The sequence below is a fragment of the Eutrema salsugineum genome, unplaced genomic scaffold (genome assembly GCF_000478725.1).
Source record: "Eutrema salsugineum unplaced genomic scaffold, Eutsalg1_0 scaffold_2, whole genome shotgun sequence".
In the NCBI taxonomy this organism is placed as follows: Eukaryota; Viridiplantae; Streptophyta; class Magnoliopsida; order Brassicales; family Brassicaceae; genus Eutrema; species Eutrema salsugineum.
Window position 1 is genome coordinate 4,853,155 of NW_006256829.1, and position 22,841 is coordinate 4,875,995.

General features: G+C 37.8%; 6 protein-coding genes across 7 annotated transcripts; 3 read left to right on the forward strand and 3 right to left on the reverse strand.

Annotated features, from left to right (window-relative positions):
* The first annotated feature begins 268 nt into the window (after positions 1–268).
* LOC18019510 (formate dehydrogenase, chloroplastic/mitochondrial) lies at positions 269–2,857 on the forward strand. Its single transcript, XM_006399932.2, has 5 exons — positions 269–515; positions 1,193–1,367; positions 1,482–2,022; positions 2,119–2,356; positions 2,579–2,857. The coding sequence occupies exons 1-5, from the start codon at positions 432–434 to the stop codon at positions 2,690–2,692; spliced, it is 1,152 nt and encodes a 383-aa protein (XP_006399995.1). The 5' UTR covers positions 269–431; the 3' UTR covers positions 2,693–2,857.
* Positions 2,858–4,970: 2,113 nt separating this feature from the next.
* Positions 4,971–7,712, forward strand: LOC18019511. Its single transcript, XM_006399933.2, has 6 exons — positions 4,971–5,214; positions 5,919–6,197; positions 6,325–6,431; positions 6,518–6,650; positions 6,743–6,937; positions 7,047–7,712. The coding sequence occupies exons 2-6, from the start codon at positions 5,931–5,933 to the stop codon at positions 7,392–7,394; spliced, it is 1,050 nt and encodes a 349-aa protein (XP_006399996.1). The 5' UTR covers positions 4,971–5,214; positions 5,919–5,930; the 3' UTR covers positions 7,395–7,712.
* A 164-nt stretch (positions 7,713–7,876) lies between these two features.
* On the reverse strand, positions 7,877–9,759 carry LOC18019512 (pyrroline-5-carboxylate reductase). Its single transcript, XM_006399934.2, has 7 exons — positions 9,495–9,759; positions 9,271–9,319; positions 9,072–9,163; positions 8,795–8,867; positions 8,563–8,683; positions 8,375–8,480; positions 7,877–8,256 (listed from the first exon to the last, which is right to left on the reverse strand). The coding sequence occupies exons 1-7, from the start codon at positions 9,693–9,695 to the stop codon at positions 8,068–8,070; spliced, it is 831 nt and encodes a 276-aa protein (XP_006399997.1). The 5' UTR covers positions 9,696–9,759; the 3' UTR covers positions 7,877–8,067.
* Positions 9,760–9,928: 169 nt separating this feature from the next.
* Positions 9,929–13,249, reverse strand: LOC18019513 (GPI mannosyltransferase 3). 2 transcript variants are annotated; one of them, XM_006399935.2, is made up of 9 exons: positions 12,960–13,249; positions 12,644–12,761; positions 12,166–12,270; positions 11,473–11,756; positions 11,099–11,380; positions 10,765–10,981; positions 10,524–10,675; positions 10,276–10,441; positions 9,929–10,162 (listed from the first exon to the last, which is right to left on the reverse strand). In XM_006399935.2, the coding sequence occupies exons 1-9, from the start codon at positions 13,196–13,198 to the stop codon at positions 10,058–10,060; spliced, it is 1,668 nt and encodes a 555-aa protein (XP_006399998.1). In that variant the 5' UTR covers positions 13,199–13,249; the 3' UTR covers positions 9,929–10,057. The 2 variants fall into 2 exon arrangements, with proteins under 2 accessions (XP_006399998.1, XP_024011165.1); XM_024155397.1 differs by lacking the exon at positions 12,644–12,761 and having other exon boundaries at positions 12,960–13,102.
* Positions 13,250–13,841: 592 nt separating this feature from the next.
* LOC18019514 (UDP-glycosyltransferase 90A1) lies at positions 13,842–16,030 on the forward strand. The gene is made up of 3 exons (XM_006399936.2): positions 13,842–14,909; positions 15,218–15,559; positions 15,685–16,030. The coding sequence occupies exons 1-3, from the start codon at positions 13,938–13,940 to the stop codon at positions 15,874–15,876; spliced, it is 1,506 nt and encodes a 501-aa protein (XP_006399999.1). The 5' UTR covers positions 13,842–13,937; the 3' UTR covers positions 15,877–16,030.
* Positions 16,031–16,318: 288 nt separating this feature from the next.
* On the reverse strand, positions 16,319–19,469 carry LOC18019515 (cyclic nucleotide-gated ion channel 18). The gene is made up of 7 exons (XM_006399937.2): positions 18,913–19,469; positions 18,340–18,552; positions 17,948–18,258; positions 17,750–17,861; positions 17,419–17,655; positions 16,926–17,320; positions 16,319–16,820 (listed from the first exon to the last, which is right to left on the reverse strand). Exons 1-7 carry the CDS (start codon positions 19,372–19,374, stop codon positions 16,406–16,408), a joined length of 2,145 nt encoding a protein of 714 aa, XP_006400000.1. The 5' UTR covers positions 19,375–19,469; the 3' UTR covers positions 16,319–16,405.
* Positions 19,470–22,841: the final 3,372 nt, after the last annotated feature.

Below are 22,841 nucleotides of genomic sequence, written 5' to 3' on the forward strand. Positions count from 1 at the left end.
GTTTCCCTTAAACACGACCAACTGAGAAAAGAGTTTTGAAGCTCGCCGACGAGAATCTTAACGGCGACTTACTACGACGTCGTTTGTGAAAAAACAATCAAACATCATCATCGGGCCTATATGTGGGCCTATATTGAGCTTTACAGTTTCGAATCTTAAATTTATAAACAAAAATTTTTTTTATTCATTAATTAATAATGCGATGCTATACGCTTATCCAAAACATATAATCAATTACAATACCAATAATGCCTCTGGAGCCGTCGGATATCTCTTATATTCCACGTGGCACATTATAGCTGGTCTGGAGAAGAGGATGACTTGGTTCCGGGCCGTGAACTTTCGTCGAGTATAAAATGCTCTCCAATTAGACGAAGCAACGAAATTGATAATAATCTCCACTTAACTTTGAGAGCCGATCTACTCAGAAGATGGCGCTGCGACGAGCCACCAGAGCAGCGATCAGAGCCTGTGTTTCCTCTTCTTCTTCGGGCTACTTCGCACGTCAGTTACATGTAAGAACTCTTCGATCTCTCCTTCGATTGCTCTCCTTGTTTTTCACGATTTCTGGTGTTAATTAGCTTATAAGTTGGTCATATAGTAATTTCTGTAGAAATCAAGCTCAATCGTACTTTATGTTGCAGTATTCTCCGAGTTTTGTGTGGTGATTTAGCTGGTTTATGCTCTTTTTTTTTTATTGAATACGCCTCTTTTACGGTGAGTTATGGTTCCGATTCTGTGTATGCGTGATGGAGGTTTTTTAAATCTTTCGCGTTATTGTTTCATTTTCACTAAAATTGAGAGATACACAATTTTGGTTTTGAAGAAGAAGTAGTGAAGAACCCATTGTGTTTGTGATCAGACTCTGCATGACTGAAACGTGTAACTAAAATTAGGAAAGTACTACCGTCGTTCTGATTAGCCAGCTAAATTTTCCATTTTGGAAGCAAAGACTACACGGTTTCCTTTTCTGAAATTATCAAACGACAGGATGTTTGAATCTGGCTCTCTAGTATTTTGGGCCTCTTAACGAGCTTATAAACGTTTGGGCTTTATATATTTAATTGAGTGGTTATGCTGACGTAAAATGCTTGGAGTTTTTCTTCCTGTCTATATATGTATCCATCTGCTTTGAAATGTGTATATTATAAACTATATGTTAATTAGATTCTGAACTGGCTTATGAGAACAGGCTTCTTCTGGTGATAGCAAAAAGATTGTTGGGGTCTTCTACAAGGCCAACGAATACGCTTCCAAGAATCCTAACTTCCTTGGCTGCGTGGAGAATGCTTTAGGAATCCGCAACTGGCTAGAATCACAAGGTCATCAGTACATTGTCACCGATGACAAAGAAGGCCCAGACTGTGGTGAGTACGCATCCAATCTAGACAATTAAAATTTGAAGATTATCAAAAATTTTGATTCTTTTTGTTTTATAGTGTATGGTTCCTCTGATGCTGCTATTCTTTATAAATTGGCAGAACTTGAGAAACATATCCCGGACCTTCACGTCTTAATATCCACCCCTTTTCACCCGGCTTATGTGACTGCTGAAAGAATCAAGAAAGCCAAGAACCTGCAGCTTCTCCTCACGGCTGGTATTGGCTCCGATCATATCGATCTGCAGGCGGCTGCAGCTGCTGGCCTGACTGTGGCTGAAGTCACTGGAAGCAACGTTGTCTCGGTAGCAGAAGATGAGCTGATGAGAATCCTGATTCTCATGCGAAACTTCTTACCAGGGTACAATCAGGTCATCAATGGAGAGTGGAACGTTGCTGGCATTGCCTATAGGGCTTATGATCTAGAAGGGAAGACAGTAGGAACCGTTGGAGCTGGAAGAATCGGAAGGCTTTTGCTACAGAGATTGAAACCCTTCGGGTGTAACTTATTGTACCATGACAGGCTTCAGATGGAACCAGAGCTGGAGAAAGAGATTGGTGCTAAGTACGTTGAGAATCTCAATGAAATGCTCCCTAAATGCGACGTCGTAGTTGTCAACACTCCTCTCACGGAGAAGACAAGGTAGTAGGACGCTAATATCACAAACACCAGAAAAGAGTTTTTTCTTGGTCGGAGATTTGACCAGTGGGTTCTTGTTCTTGTTCTTGTTTTAAACAGAGGAATGTTCAACAGAGAGATGATAGGGAAAATGAAGAGTGGCGTTTTGATAGTGAACAACGCAAGAGGAGCCATCATGGACAGGCAAGCGGTGGTGGAGGCGGTCGAGAGTGGACACATTGGAGGGTACAGCGGAGACGTGTGGGACCCACAGCCAGCTCCTAAGGACCATCCATGGCGTTACATGCCTAACCAAGCAATGACCCCTCACATCTCCGGCACCACCATTGATGCTCAGGTAATATTTGTTTCCCTTGTGGACCACCATACATAAGAATCGCTTTGAAAATATATGTGTAATGATGTAGTCCAAAGATGCTCATGTCGTTTTGGTCACTACTAATCTGCAATAGTCTTGAGCTTTTAATCTAACGTCAACATTTTGGAACTATAGTCCGTGTCAAATCTGTAATTGAGATACATTGGTTTTGTTTGTTTTTTTGTTTGAAACAAAAATCAGCTACGATATGCGGCTGGGACAAAAGACATGTTGGAGAGGTACTTTAAAGGAGAAGACTTCCCTGCCCAGAATTACATCGTCAAGGACGGTGAACTTGCTCCTCAGTACAGATAAGCTTTTTCAACTCTCAAGTCTTTTGTATGCAAAGGGCAAAGCTTACTATTAAATAAATAAATCATCTATGATATGATATCTCCCGTTGTCCTTTCGAAAAATTGTAAAAGACCAACAAGAAATGTAACGTTAATATTATTATTACATTTATGTTGAGCCTAGCTATGATGATGCGTATATTATATTTGATCTTTGAGTCGAACCCGAAATCGGTGGAACTCAAAAAGACAAAAAGACTCCAATTGACTGTGGGCTGGTTTAGGTATTGGATTACGTTTGGTTTATGAAAATGAACCGAATTCACTCTACGACTGGTTAGGCACACACCGACGGTAGTCTAACAAATGTACAACATTACAACAACATATGTAATGTTGTGGAACGTGGGTCCATATTTGTACTAATATTTATTTTCTCGACAACTATATCAATCAATATTATGGGCATCATTTAAAACTACTGTAATATAAATATAGTGGTTATCGGGTGTGATGCTAATCATTCAATTTGTAATTTGATCAAACAGTGGTTAGATATGGTGACAGCCAACTTATTATTTTTTCCCTTTTTTAAATACGCCCTTCCCCACATTGTATTATCACATGTGCCTTCTTTTTGTTTACTACTACATAAGGGTATGCTCAAACTGATTTTTTTTTTAACACGACTGGGATGATGCTTGTTTCTTATCATTAGATCTGTAGAATGTTGAGTAGATGCATATGATTTTTCCGTCATTGTATAATTTGATAACAACATATAAATTCATGACAATATTAACATAATAGTAATCGCAAAGTTATTTCGCCATTATCAAATGATGCATATAATAAAAATTATGGATTTACTTTAGCAAAAAAGAAACATTTATGGATTTTCAATCAAAATTTTATAGTTGAAACTTTGCTATAAACCCTTTTTACCAAACTTAATCTTAAAACCGCACTATTTTTCACTAGTGAGCAAAACTCAATCTTACAAATGAGTCAAGTTAGTTATCATACGGATCTGACCAGATTTGAATTTAATTCTTATATAGTGAAGTACGATATGGATTTAAAGCTGTTAGACCTACCATATATCCGTGTATCCAGAAAATGTAGACATTTAAAGTCATTGTTATCGACATTTATGATAAAAAAAAAATATTTGTAAAAGATTGCCGAATAACAAAGATTGCCGAGAAAAAAACACATTTCTAAAAGATTATGCAAGATTCACAAACGACAGTCGACAGTTGATGATAGGGCTGGAATTATTATCCGGTATCCGTTATCCGATCCTATCCGATCCGTAAAAATCGGATATTCGTGTAGTTCGGATCCGGATCCGGATAGTGAAATTAAGTATTCGGTTATTTCGGATACGGATCCGGATAATAGAAAATTTTAAACTCGGATATCCGTTATCCGTTATCCGTTTATTAAGATTTTGAAAATTTTGAAATTTTTGGATATGCATTTAATTTTTTGTTTTAATTATGTTTGAAAATTGTTTTTGGTTTAACTCTTTTACACATGATTGAAATTTATATTGCATGATAATTTTCTATTCCAGATTGTGAGAGAAGACCATGAAAATAGATAACACAAGGATATGAAGATAAATTAACTTCTCTATTACTATTTTCTCTTTTGCTATGTAAATTTTTAAACTTTGTGTTATTTGAATGCTACTTGAATGCTTTTAAATTTTTGGTATTTGTAATTTTTGCTATAATGATACATTTTAATTATATATATTATCTTATTATAATTTTAAAAATTGAAGTTTTTTTTTTAAATCAATGAAACCGGATATCCGGTCGGATATCCGTAAATCTTCGGTTCAAACCGGATATTCGGTTTCCGGATATCCGGAGTTTTTGGATCCGGATTCGGATAATAAAATTGATTATCTGTCAAATCTGGAGCCGGAGCCGGATCCGGATACTTTGAAAAGTCCGGATATCCGGCTCCGTTCCAGCCCTAGTTGATGAGGATGTTTTTGGCGCTGGAGGGTCATATCAAAATCAAATCAAACAACTTTATTTTGATAAACATAGAATAGAATTAACCAAAATGAGAAAAGAGTTTTAATTGGAAATAATATATTTTGGTCAGAGGATATCTTGGAAATAATGTGAACAAGAAAGAAAAAAACATTAATTTCAACCGCGAGGCAATTTGCATATGGTAACTATAACCCGACAAAAAAAAAAATCTCGTGCACATAGGTCCCACTTAAATTCACATACGATACCGTTTTCAGTTCACACCATACGAATACGAGGTCGTCTCGAGCCACACCATGCGAGTACGACTCGTGAAAGTGCATCGCCGGTTAATATTTTCGTCTCCAACAAAAGAAAGCCTCTCTCTCTTAGTTTTCTCTTTCGTTCTCTCCATTTTCTCTCGCATTTCAAATTTCATTTCCTTATTTAGATTTTTGAGGTCGGCGATTTTCGAGTCCATAGATTTTCGCTAATCCGACTTCAGTTTTTCTACTCAGAGGTTTACGTTTTGCCACCTCTTGATTCGCCGGTAAATTTCTCTATCTCCATTTTTTTTTTCTGTAAACGCGTAATGCAAATTTGAACTGGTATATGTATTCATATGCGTATATTCCATGTGGTTTTGATCTCTGTGAATTTTTTTTGAATCCGATTCAATATCACCAGCCGCGAAGACTTGTTTGGAAACAAATTTAGATCCTCTCAGAGTTCTTGAGTGAGATCGTGTTTTTGTTGTTATTGTTAAATTGCTCGAAATTTGAGTTTGAAATGTAGATCTATGCGGTGCTCGATTTCTGCTGCTGAATTGGTCCGCTTTGATCGTAGCAAACAGTCTGTGAAGTTGACTAGTAGAGTTACTCAGATTTTCTACTTCTTTTCCTGGTCCATTAATGGCATTTACCAGTTAAGAATTTTCTTAATCTTCAGTGGGGTTTTCTGGTGGAGTTTCTTGGCTGATTCAAGCTTGAAATCATCGAGATCTGTGCGTAATTTCCAAATGTGATGAGTTAGAAACGGATTTGAGTGTCTCACTTCAGGCTTAGTGTGAAAGTATTACGATAATTCAGTATCCTCTAGGCTGCTATGGAAGTAATTTCCAGAATTTGTTCATTGTTTTGACCATAGATTTTCTTATTGCAGTGTAATTTCCATTGAATCTTTACCGTTTCCATGCTATTCTTGTAACTGTCTGTATTTTGTTTCCGATGGTGATTTATTTCTGTCTTGACGCAGGTAACTTCACGCATGGCCAGTAATACTTTAAAAGATTTGAATAGTCTTCCAGTAACTGAGAAGATGAGTGAATGTAAAGCAAGCTTAACCAAGCCTTGTGCTGGAAAAATGAATGGAAAATCTGAAGATAGACCATTACCAAGCTCTGCCTCTTTGGTTCCCAGTGATCCTAGCGTTGTAGAATCAGAGAAACCCGAGGCAGAGAAAGCTACCGTGGAAGTTGAATATATTGAATCCGAGAACCTGGATAATGTTGACGATGCTGATGAAGTTCTGAAGGTATCTTTTTCATTAAATCCCATTAGCATCAGTACAATCATAGATCCATAACTGTTATATCCATCTGTTTGGAGATTGGAAATATTATGATAACGCAAGATGAATTTGTTTGGTCTCATTACTTCAGTCGGTTCTACCTGGTCTTGACTCCAAGGATTGGGTAGCAGTTTGTGATGCTCTTAATAATGTTCGTCGGCTTTCGATATTCCACAAGGAAGCAATGCTGCATATGCTGTAAGCCCTGTTCTCTTCGCTTGTTGTCTATGACTTTATTATCTCTTAAAGTTGATTGAAAAATACAAGTGTCATGATATCAACAGAGACAAAGTGATCCCACTCGTCGTGAAATCACTGAAAAATCCAAGAAGCGCGGTATGTAAAACCGCATGCATGACATCTGCAGACATCTTCAGTGCTTATAACAACCATATAACAGATCTGTTGGATTCTCTGGTAACTCTTTTATCTATATTTTTACTCTTTCTCTGTGTTTCGTTGATTGAATTTTACTTGTTCTTACATCGTTTCATTTACTATGCTTTCAGCTAACTCAACTCCTCCTCAAGTCTTCCCAAGACAAAAGGTTCGTCTGCGAGGCAGCAGAGAAAGCTTTAACATCAATGACCAAATATGTTTCCCCAACTTTGCTGTTACCAAAGCTGCAACCTTGTCTCAAGAACAGGAATCCTCGGATCCGTGCAAAAGCATCATTGTGCTTTTCCCGAAGTGTTCCCCGACTGGTAATACAAGTTCAACTTCTGTTCTTTCCAGATGTGTCTCTCTCAGAAACGCATCTCGTCTTATTTAACAATGCCAACAACTCCTTGCGCTAAAATATACATATTCCAGGGCGTTGAAGGTATTAAAGAATACGGGATTGACAAGTTAGTTCAAGCAGCCGCGTCTCAGCTTAGCGATCAGCTCCCTGAATCCCGTGAGGCTGCACGGACCGTCCTACTTGAACTTCAGACCGTGTATGAAAAAGCTCATCCTGTCATCAAACCTGAGACATCATCATCATCAACGCTAGAGGAAGAGCAAATCCCAGAGGCAGAGCCAATTACTTGGGAAATCTTCTGCCAGTCAAAGCTGTCGGCTCTAAGCGCACAAGCCGTCCTTCGTGTTACCAATGTTGTGCCAGTGACTGTTCGGGAGGGTTTGGTTACTGCAGGTTCATCATCTTCATCTCAGTTATAAACCTTATCTCCTTCATTTTGAATTTTTTTTTTTCTTTTGAAAAAATCGTTGCTACGGATCATACGGTTACATGGTATTCTCCGGGCATGATCTACCAAATTGGCAAATTATGGATCGATAAAGAGAGTGAAGACCGTTTATTAAAAAAAAAATCTTGATTTCTTTCTGGTTATTTTTCTTTCGGTGTGTTCTCTTTTCTTTTCTTCAGTATTCACCAGTGCTTTTGTTTCTCTTTTCTTTTCTTATGTGTATATAACTATACCAAGATTTGGTAAGATGAGTCTGAATCTTTTGGTTTAATGCAAATTGGTCAAATTCTTTGGTGATTCAGTCTCCATTCTTCACATCATTGTTGACTTGTCGTTTATGCTTCTTCCTTGAGATTAATCCTCGACTCATAGTATTAGTTGGTTTGAAGCAAATCAGATAATTTGCTTTCTTATATAATGCGAATTCTTTTGGAGCTGACATTGATGCCCACATTATGCTGAAATTTGACTTTTATTAGATCTAAGAATGCATTAAAAAAAAAAACCTGTGTTCAGAACCAATACAGAGTGGAGATAAATAATTTTCACATCTACCATCGTAGTGTAGGCAAGCAATATAACAACACCCTTTATTTTGACGAATCCGTGAGGTGAAGCAATAGCGCAACTACATAATGTATAATCTAGCTCTGTGAGAGCTCGCGGCTTCGATTAGCTGCAGCAACAACAGCATTCATAAGTGTTGCACGGAAAGAACCTTTCTCCAGTTCATGAACTCCGGCTATTGTAGTGCCGCCAGGTGAAGTGACATCATCTTTCAACACACCTGGATGCTTCCCCGTTTTGCTCACCATTGTTGCAGCTCCAAGAACCTATCAGAGAAAGAGAGAGAAAAACTAAAAGCTCAGGCTTTTCTTTCTAGTTTCCGTTATTCAATACCACCAAAAAAGAAGAAGATTTAAGCTGGTTGTGAGAGGTCGGTTCACTGACGGTTTGTGAAGCTAAACCCAGTGCGAGTTCTCTAGGTAAACCAGCAGCTACTCCTCCATCAGCCAAAGCTTCAATGGCTAAGAATATGTATGCTGGTCCACTTCCACTGTAAAAGATTGAAAATTTTGGTACATCATTACTTGATAAGTGACTTGAACAACTTTGCGCAATCAGAAACCGTTATGTACCTGAGACCAGTGACAGCATCAAACATTTTCTCATCAGCTCTTAAAATCTTCCCCACCGAGCCAAACAACTTAGCGACGAGTGCTCCATCTTCTTCTGTTGCCGCTGTTCCTAGGCTCATCACTATTTTACACACGACATTTTGCAGCATATGTAAGCATTTCATATGTCCAAAAGAGAAAAGCAATCACAAACAATTGAGAAATAGCACATATATGGACTCTGAGAAACTACCTGAAGCAGCCTCACCAACTGCGGCTGGTGTATTAGGCATCACCCTTATGAATCGATCTTGACCAGACCATTCCTAACATAAGACAAAATGAGATCTTTCAGCATTTCAACCATATAGTACTCTTATTTGATACAAACACTGACACTGCAACACCATGGATAATGACAGATTCATTGACACTTTGAAAAAAAAAGAAGATAATAAGCAGCTTATTCTTGCAACATATAAACATATATCTGACAAAGTATACCCCTTTTTCTCTACAAAGATGCAAACCTGTAGATCTTTCAACTTAATTCCAGCTGCAACCGAAACCAGAAGCTTATCCTTGGAGAGCTTCGTTCTTAATTCCGTGACTGCCTTCTTAACTGCATATGACAGGTACAAGCTTTAGGTAAACACTAAATTCAACTGATGTAGAGATCACATAAGTTTGTGTTTCAACAGAGCAGGAATGTGAGAGGTAGAAATATACCAACTTGGGGTTTCACAGAGAATATCACAACATCGCTTTCTTTAACGACCTGTCATTTTGAAGATCGTCAGTTTCGATTAGTTTTCACTCCAGCAGGCAACTGGCTCCCTGGTACTACAACAACAACGTACCACTACATTTCATGATTTACTCCGACGAAAATCTTTCGCTCTCTCTAAGACTACCGATCAATAAGGAACGGTGAAGACGAACGAAAGACTTACTTCTTCGCTACTCGAGAAGACATTGACGCCAAAGGATTCGAAGACTTGACGGCGATTGAGATTCGAGTGAACGGCCGTTGAGATACGATGCGGAGGAAGCATACCAGAGGCAACCACACCCCTAGCTATACTCTCCGCCATCTTTCCAGCTCCGATGAACCCAACCTTGAAGCTCTCCGCCGAAATCGGAAGTATCTCCATCGGAAAATTATGGACTATGGATTAAGGATAGGATTTAGGTTTGGTTGTGATACAAAATATATCTAACCTGAAGTGTTAAAGAGATCAAGTGATAAATCAGTTCAGTGCGCACGTGCAAATCGCGTGGCACATTAGTTTACTAAGGCCCAAGAAAATAAGGGGTTCAAAGTATACAAACGGCCCACTTAAAATGAAGCAAAAGCACAGGAAACAAAATTAATCGACGTCCAGAAAATAAAAAACCATTATATCATTGTGTCGTCGTTCATACAAAAGTCACTAGAACATCACGGCGTTTTTTGAGAATCGAAATACATTAAAATGCTAAACAAACGACACGAAGTTAAGATATAGAAACCTAGTTAGTCAGTCTTGTATAGCAGTAGACTACTGCCAGTAGTATAGACGACCACTGAGGATTGAAGATCTCGATCAACTTTAAAATGCGCGTGGAAAAACCTTTTCACCTGTTTCATCGCCAGCAAAAACAAATTGTAATCCATCAAAATGCAAAAAGAAAAAAAGAGGGGAAATGACGTCAGAGTTGGGGAAAAAAAGTGTCTTCTTGCTTCTAACTTGCCTCTTTATAAGAATGTTGGATCATGAAATCTCCGAGTTTCGTTGCTTCTGATGCAAACAATACAATGTGACTAGGTGGCTCGGACCAGTTTCTAGCTAACTCTGATGCAAAACTTAAAGGGTCCATTAAGAATTGATCTGACTCATCAAGTTTTCCTTTCTCTTCACTGTTTAAGAAGAAGAAGAAGAAGAATAACCTTTAAGAATAACAAAGAAGCAAGAACTGTGACTCGGGGCGTGGTACGTTACCTCGGCGTGCAGTCGAGAAACTGCATTGGAATATTACTATGGAGAGTGGAATAATAGGGAGTAGAATGGCATGGCATGAGAAAGAGAATGCTCTTTACTCTCCCTTTGTATGCTTCTTCAGATAAGTAGTTCATCGCATCCTCGGTTCCTCTCTGTTGGAAACAACAACATTGCCTTTTAGCACAAATAAAGAGAGATTGTGTAAACTTAGAAACTACAGAGAGCACTTCAGGTGATTGACCTGATGGTATAAACTCATATATAATGCCATTGGGATATTGGTCGCAAGCAAAAACCCGACTGAAAGTCGTAGTTTAGGAGACCACTTGATAATATGGTTCTTTCGAGGGACTTTCTTCTTTTTGGTGATTGATGATGATGATGAATCAGATGCCTCCATTTGAGCAAATGCATATCCAGAGAATATCAAGGCTATGGGTAGCACAGGCAGCACAAACCTATCATTCATATTCTAAGTAGAGGACACGGAAAACATAATTCATGATGAAAAGATGTTTCTTGAGGTTTTCTAAAAGGGACGAAAATGTAAAGGGTTCACTCTGCATCCATATTACCTGAATTCCTTGTGGCCGAGTATGCTGTATACAGCTAAAACCCATAGAATAAGAGCTGAGAGCTTCTGATTCTTAGACTTGATAACTCCATAAATGGAGAATGGTGTGAAAGTCAAAAGCATGACAAGAAATCCCTGGGAGAAGTACCAGTGCCATGGGTGAGTTCCATAATAGTCTCCACCGGATGAAAGGAAATTGAACTTAAGAAAATTCAGAGGCACGATGACCCATGAGCCGTACATCACACGGTCTAACAAACATGTGAAACCGAGGACCAAAGACCTAACACCAGAAGCAAGTAAGCGCAACGAAATCTTCAAAAGGAAACAATAAAATGAAACATTCAAGAGGACAGCCACAGAGTTAAAACTCACCCAATCGGGATCACCTCTAGAATGATGAAGTTGAGTTTATTAGGCGTCAAAAATAGCTCAAGCATCCCAACAAATAACCATATGATTGCACTTGTTGGTCTTATGGCACATGCCAGTGCTGCTATGACCAAACCCCACTTCCGATTCACGGGATAGTCCTTTGAAGCATCTCTAATAGAAGGCCAGTAGTACAGCCCCATGATGGTAAGAACAGTCTCCAAACAGTTTGAAAAAGTGCGGTTTAAACAGAAGAACATGAACCAGTTTGCCATTTGACAAAATAACTACCAAAACGTTAAGGAAAGCAATCCGGAATAAAATGGAAAATACAAATTAAGAAAGACTAGGTTTCAGAAACAACAACAGGAAAACAGAAAAACAAATTCAATGAGAAGAGGGAATCGGTTATTCAGGACATCTTCATGGCAATCACTAACAGACTTATCTCGGTCTTTCTTTAAAATAGGACCGAAGCTAGGAATCTAACTCACTTCTGGTTCCATTGACCAATCCTTGCTGTTTTACTAGCTAACTCACTTCTGGTACTATCAATATAATGTAATGGTCTTTTGTAGGTGATCTTTATGTTTTACTAGCTAGACTAATCTTGTAATTTTCATTGGTCGCAATTACATTGCCATACGGCTCATGAAAATTAAGCAGTTCACTTAGTAAGCTGCATAGAAAGGATACAGACCAACTGGCAACATTTTCTCCATATAGAGCATCTGAGAGTTTATACAAATAGAGGTCACCAAGAGCTGAAAACACGGATTGCATCAGACGTGGAGCTTTTCTCTGCAAAGGAAGGAAAGGGTTGTAACACATAAACCATTTTCTTTTTTCTCTTTTTTTCCGAACGAAAAAAACAGATAAACCATTCTATCCACCTTTATCTGAACACTGTAAGAGCTAAAACTACTAAAACACAAGTAAACGAAGAGTCAGAGACAATTCCACTACTACGTCTTAACAAATTGGGAGTTTCAATTGAATCGGATTTTGGAGAAACGTATATTCAAAATCAATGTTACCAGGTCTGCTTCGTATTAGATTAAACAAAAATAAAATATCGCATCACTCAAATGTAACAACACTCTATTTATAATTCAATCCACAAACTAATAGGATTTTTCTGAAAAAAAAAATGAAGACGAAGAATCCTACTGACCATAACGTAGGGAGTATCAAGGCCCGTAACTTCGAGAACTTTATACAAGAATGCGAATACCATTGGATGCAAATAGCTTCTTATCCCTCTCTTCCACTCCCATGTCAAATAACCATAACTGTGTCATTATAATCAATCAAGAAACAATCTTAAAATGGCAATCCTAGCTGAAAGTCGCTGACGCTTGATTTCTTCACAATTCTCACTTCTACTATGTGAAAAATATAATAACAATGCTCATCAAACTAAGCAGGCAGATTTAATTACAAAACTAATAACACGAAGAATAATCTAACTTAGCATTTGAAAACATTACCCGAACACGGTACGATGAGCTACTTCAAGGGATTGCCAATGTTCGTCGGGGTTGAAATAAGTCTGAATCAACAAAGCATTTACCACACGAAACGCGAGGCATAACAAGAATATCCGACTCGGAGAACGATTTCGAGCTGATTTCGAAGAAAGGTTAAACGAATTCCGATCATCTTCGCCGTTAGCTGACGAGCCACCGTCACCATCACCGTCGGCGTTCTTCCGCTTTCTTATTTCCATCGAACAACGGCAGAAATCAAGCAGCCCGAGATGGAGTCGTTGGCTTGCTTACACTTTACAGACACGTTGGGTTAAATTCACTAATTAGCTGTCCATGTTTTTGTGGTCTAATTATAGTATGCTGAGAAAAGGCCCAATAAAAAATCAGCTCTGGAGTATTTAGGCCCATTTCAATCTCCTTATGGTTTTGTTTTAGTAATTTACCAATTTGTAGTTACTGAAATGTACATATGAAAAAGTATTAAACTTCATTTCAAATATTGAAATAGTTTTTTCAAAGTAGATTTTCGTTTCTTCGATGTGTTCCTCTATTTTAAATTTTAGCAGTTTCTAGAAGCACCTTATCATTATCACCTTTTTTTTATCAACATGGACTTCACTTACGTGAGAATCTGAAGTTCTGACCACATGTCCAAAAAGCTGTAATAACTTGCTTATACTAGAGACATGTTTAATGATAGGAAAAAAATGTCTGACTGCATTTAACGTATTGGCATGTAACGTATTTTAGCATTGCTTACTGCCATACTGGCACCATATATATATATATATGAAGGGCCACACTATCAAGTCAAATTTACTTCTTTTGAACCATCAAGTCAAAAAAACAATAACTACATTTTGGAAACACAATTATGACAGTCAAACTCTTTTACAAAATGAAGTGAAAACTCGACCTATAAATAAAGTCTTGTGAAAATGAAGTGAAAACAATGTTGTAATTAAGAAAAACAAAAACATGGCAGCTTCATCGTCATCACCTGATCATCATGTGGTTCTCTTCCCTTACATGTCAAAGGGCCACACCATCCCTCTCCTCCAATTCGCCCGCCTCATCCTCCGTCACCGCCGTGTCATATCCGGCTCCGATGACGGTGAAGGACCAAGCATTTCCGTCACCGTCTTCACCACCCCAAAAAACCAACCTTTCGTCTCAAACTTCCTCTCCGACGTCACAATCACATCATCATCTATCAATATAATCTCCCTCCCTTTCCCGGAAAACATCACCGGAATACCTCCCGGCGTTGAGAGCACCGACAAGCTCCCATCAATGTCGTTCTACGTGCCCTTCACGCGCGCAACTAAATACCTCCAGCCTTTCTTCGAAGAAACGCTTCAGGATCTTCCAAAAGTTTCGTTTATGGTCTCCGATAGATTCCTATGGTGGACATCGGAATCCGCCGCGAGATTCGAGATCCCGAGACTTGCCTTCTTCGGCATGAACTCTTACGCACCGGCTCTCTTCTCCTCTGTTTTGGTACACCAACTCTTTACTAAACCGGAAATTGTTAAATCTGATACCGAACCGGTTACTGTACCGGATTTTCCATGGATCTTGGTTAAGAAATGCGATTTCCCATCGATTTTCACCGATCCGGATCAATCAGGTCCAGATTTCGAGCTATTCATGGACCAAACTGTGTCCACGAAGAAAAGTCATGGAGTTATAGTGAACAGCTTTTACGAGCTAGAGTCAACGTTCGTTGACTTCGGGATGCGTGCTAAAGATGAGCCCAAGCCGTGGTGTGTTGGGCCTTTGTGTTTAGTAGATACTCCTAAACCGGACAGTGATAAACCGAGTTGGATTCATTGGTTAGACCGGAAGCGAGTGGAAGGACGTCCAGTTTTGTATGTGGCGTTTGGAACGCAGGCGGAGATATCTAACGAGCAGCTCAAGGAAATAGTATTTGGGTTGCTGGATTCCAAGGTACGTAAATCAAACAATGCCAAAAAAAGAATATAGACTACTGGGAAAAAATCTTAAAATAACAAAAATCGTAAAAAATGGTTCTAAAAAACAGTAGTATTTTTTAAAAAAAAATTATGTGTGGTTATGTGCTAATCTTAGTTTGCCGTGATCATAACTCATTACAATATATTACAATTGAGATTCTCGTCCATGCATGTAATTTTTTTGTTTTGTTACAATGTAAAATATGATACTCATTAATGCATAGGTAGACTAGCTAGGAACAGTAATATGTTCATTCACGTGGTTTTGATTGTTTAATGAAGGTAAACTTCTTGTGGGTCACTAGAAAAGACGTGGAAGAAGTGATCAAGGGAGAGTTAGGGTTGGAAAAGAGAGGGAGAGAGCGTGGGATGATTGTGAGAGATTGGGTGGACCAATGGGAGATACTGTCGCATGAAAGTGTGAAAGGGTTTTTGAGCCATTGTGGATGGAACTCGGCGCAAGAAAGTATTTGTGCCGGGATTCCACTGCTTGCTTGGCCAATGATGGCCGAGCAGCCGCTCAATGCAAGGTTGGTTGTGGAGGAGCTTAAGATCGGACTAAGAATCGAGACAGAAGATGGAAGTGTCAAAGGGCTCGTGACAAGAGAAGAACTCAGTCGAAAGGTATGGTATCTAAATATCGTCAACCAAATGTTGTGCTTTTTAACCAACAATTTAACAAGAAAAGAAGTCTACTTGTTTTTAGGTTTCATTTGTTTAACATTTTATCGTTATTTGGGGCTATTTAGGTTAAAATATTGATGGAAGAAGAAATGGGAAAGACTGCGAGGAAGAATGTGAAAGAGTATGCAGAAATGGCGAAAAAAGCTTTGGCTCCAGGGACTGGTTCGTCTTGGAAGAATTTAAATTCGCTTCTTGAAGAGCTATGCAACAGTAAAGAGACAAATAGGAAACTGTCCAGTGATGAACAGAGAGATTGAAGAATGGTTAACCGAACCTCGACCAAATTTTAATCACTCAAAATGTCTGTCTTAGTTGGCCAAGTACTATAATAGTACAAGAATAGAGGATATAATGTAATACCGGAGGTCCGGAATTCTAGTTTTTGAGTTTGGTTTTAGTTAACTATAGATTTTCAAGCTTTTCCATTGCATTCAGATTTAGTGGTGTGCTTTTATTAGATCTTTTCTTATTTTTTCTCTGAGTTTGATCAATCTCACAATGTTGCTATCATTGAGTGTGTTCTTCGCTGTTCAATCCGAAGAAACTCACATTATTGTTCTTTCGAGTTATCTCATTGTTTGTATTCGAAAAATGTATTTGATATGAGAAAAAAAATAAACATACAAAATAACATCAAAACAGAATAAGAACAATTACTCTACACTCTTTTCCTATATCTAACATCCTCAATTCGAAACGGAAAAAAAAGTATTAGAAGTTGAAACATTTATAGGATTTCCTAGCACTATTTACCATCTAAAACCAAACGTGTCACACTTTTATCTTCTAAACATCCTCTTTATCTATAGAGAAATCAGGCTCGTCTGGTTTGAATAGTTGAGGCATTTTCAAACTGCTTGAAGATCCATCTTTCTTACCAGTACTACTACTTGAAGCCTTCTGATTTGTGCCTTTTCTAGTGTTTGCTGCGAATTTAGATGCCAAGATTGTTGCTCCCAGGTTTTGGTTGTTGTTAGTGTTGTCCACTGATAATCTCTCACCTTCGAAATCATCACCGTCGCTTCCATAGTAATATTCTCTAGTTTCTTCGTCTTCTTCGTTGTAACCTGTTTCATCCCTGTAATAGTATCCGCTACTCTCGTGAAGGCTGAGCTCTTTCGCGAGCTTTCTTCTCTTGTATCTTCTCCATGCCGATTGAACGAAACACGCTCCCCATGCTCTCCACTGATGTGAATAGTACCTGAAAAAAAATCAAAAGTATGAAATTAGATTTATCTCTGTTCGGAATCAGGACCCCTTCATATACCCCATTAGCACATGCACAAGAATCATATGTATAGTGTACCTGAAAGCGTGTTGCAGCTTTTTGCTTTGAAGACGTTTAAACTGATGAGCGACGAACTTGAGGTCCTCTGCGCTTAAGGCAAAGGCTTCGACTTCAGAGAGGGCACGGACGCTTCGTGTTGAAGATGGGAGATTGAGTGTAGAGTTTGGCATTAAGGCCCATGTAAGAAGTTCTTCGCCGCAGAAATCGCCTGGTCTTAATGTAGTGGAGTTGAAGAAACCAGATCTTCCTCCATTTGTCGTTGAGCTTTCTATTTGTCCTCGGATCACAAATAGCATCTCATTCACCGGATCGCCTTCACGGAATATATACGTACCGGCCGTGCTTAGAGACGAGACTAGGCATCCGCATATAGCGTCAAGAAGTTGATCATCCATTTGAGAGAAGAACGGGACCTGCACTAAGCAAAACCGAGTGATTTTCTGAAATGAAAAACAATCGAATCTGTAACTGTTCTTTTTGTCTTTGTGAGGACAGAGTTAAATGTGTGTACCCGGCGGACAAGGGCGAGACAGAGATGGCGCTGGATTTCACGGCGTAAGTCTGTAGGTAAAGATTGGAGGATTGATTCTTCATCGACGCCTCGTGTTGCAAGCCATTTGTATTGAACGAATCTACGGACTCGTTCTTGAAGCTCTGGAGGTAGTTGACGATGTCTCATCCATTCTTCAGTGTCTCGTCGCTTAACTCTCCATTCTTCAACTCTTACAGACATCGATTGCAAAGATGTCTTTTACACCAAGTTGAAAATCAAGATTAGTAGGGGGAAGAAAATGTCTCTGTACTGAAATTTTTTAGATTCATGAATAAGCTTTGTATCTTACTTGCATGTTACCAATGAGGAGTGTGAAGAGAATCAACCCAAAAATACAGATTGTAATACAGAACAGAGTCTCGCCAAGATATACGCTTGTGGTTATATTCTGGCCATAAGAACTGTGAAACGTAACCACTAATTTAGAACCATAGGATCACAATCTAACTTAGAATACAGAAATTTGTTTGATAAAAGGTTGTCGTACCTTAGATTTCTTAAACCCCACCAAAGACAATATAAGTACTTGGAAACGAAATCTGTAGTAGCAACTTGAGTGGTAAAGGCTTCAGCAAACATCCCAAACTTGAAATTGGTAGTGCTGCTTGTAGCATCGCAATGAGAAAGAACCTGAGTAACGTTCTGCCAATATTGGCGCTCAGGTTGCTCCAGACTCTTGCAGTCTAAGAAGCTAGGAAGACAATCCAAAACTCTCAAGGCGTTATCTCTCTTGCATACGTTGGACCAGCACGAGAACTGCCGCCCAATTGATGATAGATACCACATTGCTCCTAACACCTAACCATAGATGGAGATTCTTAGTAACTTAAACTGAAGAAATCTGGAGAGACACACACAAGAGAGACAGAGAAAACTTACGTGACTAGCGAGAATGTAGAGAAGGAGGTTATAAGCAGCTCCTGCCCAAGCAGTCTTGGCGATGAACCCGGTTGTTTTTATAATCCTTTGGTTGAGAGGGAATATGATGAATGATCTTGGAATGTATTGAACGAGAACGATAAGGGCGAGAGTGCTATTGGCATGATTAGCAGTCCCGTTTGTGGCGGCTGGAATTACTAGCCAAATAACAAGCTGAGATCAAAAGTTAGTCAGAACAAGCATGAGACTCTGATGATTGTAAAAAGAATGTAAATCTCTCTCCTTTAATCTTAGCTAGACCATCATCAACATTTTTGCTATCATATTCAATCTAATTTACTCTGGAAAAGTTGATAAGTTCCTCTATGAACACGGATTAATCTTCACAACCCATCACACATATGTATTTAGTAGGACAAATTCTTCACTCAAACGATGGTCAAAAAATCCCAGAATCTAATTCGAATTTAGCTCATAAACATCACTCTTCATATACCAAAACACAAATGTCGTGTTTAAACTCTAAATTACCAATTTTGAAGCTACGATTAAGGAAATTAGTAGCGTGCAAACCTGGGGAAGAGGAAGCATAGCGGCCACATCGATGAGGAAATCAGACTTCAGGTATCTCATAGCGATCTCTCTGGGATCCATGACGAGCTCACCTCGACCAAAAACACGAGAACTCCTCGCGACGAACGCGGTTCTGAATTTCATGACGATGTGCAAGAGGTGGAAGAGATCGGCGACCGTGCGGAAGAAGGTGACTGTGGCGGCGAGGCCAATGTCGACGGAGAGGCACGCCGGACCACCAACGTAAGGGACGTAGAAATAGATAGGATCGAGGAAGAGCGCGAGAATCGAGGTCACGAGAAAGACGTGGTTCCAATATGTAACGATGTTGCTGTCTGGGTCCAGGATCTGATGCCGCCATAGAAGGACCTGGCTAGCGTATCCGGCGTCAGATCCTCGATTTAAGGCGGCGGAGGTTATAGTCTCCGGGAGGAGGCAGCGGAGAGACCGAATCTTATTCATCTTCCATGGCGGATTCCGGTGTTAATCGGATTCCGCATTAAGAGATATTGAGAGAGAAATTGATGGAGAGAGAGAGATACGGAGAGGGTAGGACACTTAGGCTGCGTCGTGAATTTTTTTTTTTCAATTTCATTTTGTTCTGATGGTTATGGAAGAAGGAGAGGATTTCTCGCGGGAAAGCTGAGAGAATGACCATGGAAATAGGGAGGGTAGTTTTTCGGAAATACGGTGGGAAAATGAGAGTATTTACGGAAATAGCTCATACTAGAGAACTCGTTTGTTAATGCTGTTTTTCTTTCTAAACAGCAACACGTTTTGCCTCCTAAAACATTGATCGGCATAACGTAGTTGTTGAGCCCTATCGGCCCGATAGCCATATGTCGGCCCGTTATGTAAACCAATGTATACAAAATATATATAATTCGAATTTAATTCATTTTTTTTTTTGTAACGTCTCTCTTATTTTATTTTATTTCCCTTTATTTTTGTGAAAATGTTGACTTGAACCATTTTTTTGGTTTTGTTATTCTGTGAGTATGTCTATTAAAGCTTTGGTTAGACACCAAAATGGCAAAACATACCTGAAAAACAAACACAAAAGAAGTTTAAAGGTTGACAAAAAAAAGTTTAAAGAAGCAATAGTTTGTATAATAATCTTGTTTAAAATTCTAACTTTTGAAAGGTTTATAAGATGAAAAACATAAAAAGGTTTGTAAGAAACTAAGACGATTGGAAAACAAAAGATGAAAGCGTAAATTAATATTTTGTAGTCGTGGAATGAGCACGTAAAGTGTTCAAATTTTGCTTTCACTCTTACGAACCTAACGGTAAAAACTCGATTCATATTTTTTTTAGTACCACTTAGCTTGGTTTATTATTTTTTGTCAGCACAAATAATATTATTAAAAATTATATATAACGTTAATTATATACAAAAAGGTTGTAAAAGCACGCGTACCAGACATTCTATGAACAAATATGGTAGTGGGGAGATAGTGTACATAGAAATCCCTAGAATGATGCAAATATAAAGGGGTAATAAATAAATAAGGAGACATGTGACTTTGTCTTCCTCTTTATTCCAGCGACATTTTAAAAAGCAGAAGAAAGAAGAAAGAAATGGAATACTAAAGAACAAATACAAAAACACGTCACGGAAATTATGATGTTTATACAAGTATTCATCTCTCATTTCTCGTTCTTATTTTCGTTTCTCTCTCTCTCTCTTTACCTTGTGTTTAATTCCAAAAAAGCGTGACCGTGTAGAAAGTGATCAGGAAACAAAAATCAGATCTCTTTATCTATTCGAAGAGACTGCTGAACCACAAGTCTTAATAGTTGTTTCATAAACGTAATTATGAAACAATAATGTTATTCCAAGTTTTTAGCTAGGACTTCATGGATATACAAATACTGTACGATGTTGCCATGTTGGTTAACCTTATCATCGAATAATTAATTACTTATGATTCGATAGTGGCTGCTAGTAAGTATGACCACGTGTGGCAGATATTTGAAATATTATAGATGTTAAAATATAGAATCCGACGGGATCCAATTCTTTCTAACCCACTTTTGCCACTATGATTATTATACAATTAGCATAATGAATCAAGAGGATTGACTGTATTTTATTGGTTTCCCTTTATCTTTTTTGTTTTGTTAAAGATTTCCTTTTTTTCTTTCTTCTTCATGTGGTATACTATACGAAAAGTACAAGATTAGTAAATTTGAACATAGCAATTTCCATCCAGATCCAGATTGTGAAAACTGAAAATACAATTTATATATGACTTATATACTTATTTATATAATAAAGATAAGGGAAGAAAATTACCCCTTTTTAAAAAAAAAAGAAATTGTCGTCTCAAAATTAAATTTAAATGACGTTTCTCGTTTCTCTGTCCAATAATTAAAGTCGCTGGTGCTTATGAAACAGATTAGAAAAAATTGGTCTTAAACATTTATTAAGATGGCAAAGGTTCCCACTTCCCATTCTAGGAAGCAACAAATTTCCTTTTTGTTTGGTTAATATGAATGCTTTCGGACATAAGAAGAAATATCGTGATCGTGAGCATATTAATCATTTGGGACCCAAATTGAAAAAGAGTTCTATATATTTTGTTTTATTATAAAATTTTATATTGTATTTTTGTGAAGTTTAGAGCACTCGTTTCTCAATTATTTCTAAAAGGAAGAAGATAAGTTGCTTTCAAAGTGGTAAGAGTTAGGTTTTGATAAAAAAGACTTGAAGGTGGTGCCACACTAAAATCCTTGCACCTACATACACACGTGTCCAGAGATTTCAAATCTGATCAAATCAAAATAAAATAAAATTCTATTCCAAAAATTTGTATATAATTGATGGATATGTATGAATAATTTATAGATTTGCGAGTTGGAGAGGATGAACAAACAGGTCACATAATATACCCTAAAATAAACCATCAAAGAATAGAATAGAATCTCTCGGTACTATCAAACAAACAATTAAAAAAAAAGAAAAAAAGGTGACGAACACACCAATCTATTCATTCCCCACCCATCTCCCATTAATAATTTTTTTTATATTCATATATTTTTCAATCTCTGACCTTTTTTCTGGGTCACTAAATTTTTTGTGGTACTTTGATGTTTGATCCCTAGCTTTTACATAGACGATAACGATCTTTAACTCTTAAGCAATACTCATTCCCTTCCACAAAATTTTATATGTTATACTTTATACACGTAATTCTCTAACTAAATGTTAGCTGTTTAGTTATTCTATTTAATTTTTAAAAAGATCAAAATATTCAAACAAAAAAATAGAGATCAAATAAAAAATGTTATAGAACTTTTATAAAAAAGAACACATCATACAAATCAAGTCACGGATGCAAATATGCAATGGCCAAACACGCTCGTATTTTTACGGCGTATGACGGTCTCAGGTTATAATTTCCTCAACTTTACCGGTTTGGTAGCGGTCGTTTGTATAACCGGATAAACCGCAAAGATTTATTTCCAGGTTTGTAAAACACATTTTTTATTCTTAAACATCTACTGTTAAAAGAGAGGAGGTAGCTGTAATAGTAAATCCTTTCATCTAAAATATAACAATAAATTGAACTATGGATTGGTTAAACTTAAACATAGCTCGTCTAACCAGCTACACTACTGAATAACTAAAACCATTTTTTGGTCTTCTTACTGAAACCATTTAATATTTCATTGTTTAAACATGTCGTAGTTTATAACTTATTGAAAGAGTAAGTTAACAGCAAGAGTAAGTTAAACATATTTAAGCATATTTTTAGCAAAATGATTAACGGAGAAAAAACTTATCGAAAGAGTAAAAAAAGTTTCCTATAGCATCGAGTTTTTTTTGGTTTTTTAAAGTCAAATGTTATAATATAGTTACGTAGGACTGGTTTATGTTAAATTTGACACAAACATGTATATACACGTAGTCACCTAGATATATA

Excerpts from the sequence above, each read along its gene's own strand:
- LOC18019514 (XM_006399936.2), top strand. The coding sequence starts at position 13,938 with ATGGCAGCTTCATCGTCATCACCTGATCATCATGTGGTTCTCTTCCCT. Across the intron at positions 14,910-15,217 it reads TTGGGTTGCTGGATTCCAAG|GTAAACTTCTTGTGGGTCAC; the intron begins GTACGTAAATCA and ends TGTTTAATGAAG. Across the intron at positions 15,560-15,684 it reads GAGAAGAACTCAGTCGAAAG|GTTAAAATATTGATGGAAGA; the intron begins GTATGGTATCTA and ends GGGGCTATTTAG.
- LOC18019510 (XM_006399932.2), top strand. The coding sequence starts at position 432 with ATGGCGCTGCGACGAGCCACCAGAGCAGCGATCAGAGCCTGTGTTTCC. Across the intron at positions 516-1,192 it reads ACTTCGCACGTCAGTTACAT|GCTTCTTCTGGTGATAGCAA; the intron begins GTAAGAACTCTT and ends TTATGAGAACAG. Across the intron at positions 1,368-1,481 it reads CAAAGAAGGCCCAGACTGTG|AACTTGAGAAACATATCCCG; the intron begins GTGAGTACGCAT and ends ATAAATTGGCAG.
- LOC18019513 (XM_006399935.2), bottom strand. The coding sequence starts at position 13,198 with ATGGAAATAAGAAAGCGGAAGAACGCCGACGGTGATGGTGACGGTGGC. Across the intron at positions 10,982-11,098 it reads CTCGGCCACAAGGAATTCAG|GTTTGTGCTGCCTGTGCTAC; the intron begins GTAATATGGATG and ends TATGAATGATAG. Across the intron at positions 10,676-10,764 it reads ATATGAGTTTATACCATCAG|AGAGGAACCGAGGATGCGAT; the intron begins GTCAATCACCTG and ends TGTTTCCAACAG.
- LOC18019512 (XM_006399934.2), bottom strand. The coding sequence starts at position 9,695 with ATGGAGATACTTCCGATTTCGGCGGAGAGCTTCAAGGTTGGGTTCATC. Across the intron at positions 8,868-9,071 it reads TTAAGTTGAAAGATCTACAG|GAATGGTCTGGTCAAGATCG; the intron begins GTTTGCATCTTT and ends GTCTTATGTTAG. Across the intron at positions 8,257-8,374 it reads TGGGTTTAGCTTCACAAACC|GTTCTTGGAGCTGCAACAAT; the intron begins GTCAGTGAACCG and ends TTTCTCTGATAG.
- LOC18019515 (XM_006399937.2), bottom strand. The coding sequence starts at position 19,374 with ATGAATAAGATTCGGTCTCTCCGCTGCCTCCTCCCGGAGACTATAACC. Across the intron at positions 18,553-18,912 it reads CTATGCTTCCTCTTCCCCAG|CTTGTTATTTGGCTAGTAAT; the intron begins GTTTGCACGCTA and ends TTTTGATCTCAG. Across the intron at positions 18,259-18,339 it reads TCTACATTCTCGCTAGTCAC|GTGTTAGGAGCAATGTGGTA; the intron begins GTAAGTTTTCTC and ends ATCTATGGTTAG.
- LOC18019511 (XM_006399933.2), top strand. The coding sequence starts at position 5,931 with ATGGCCAGTAATACTTTAAAAGATTTGAATAGTCTTCCAGTAACTGAG. Across the intron at positions 6,198-6,324 it reads ATGCTGATGAAGTTCTGAAG|TCGGTTCTACCTGGTCTTGA; the intron begins GTATCTTTTTCA and ends TCATTACTTCAG. Across the intron at positions 6,938-7,046 it reads CCCGAAGTGTTCCCCGACTG|GGCGTTGAAGGTATTAAAGA; the intron begins GTAATACAAGTT and ends TACATATTCCAG.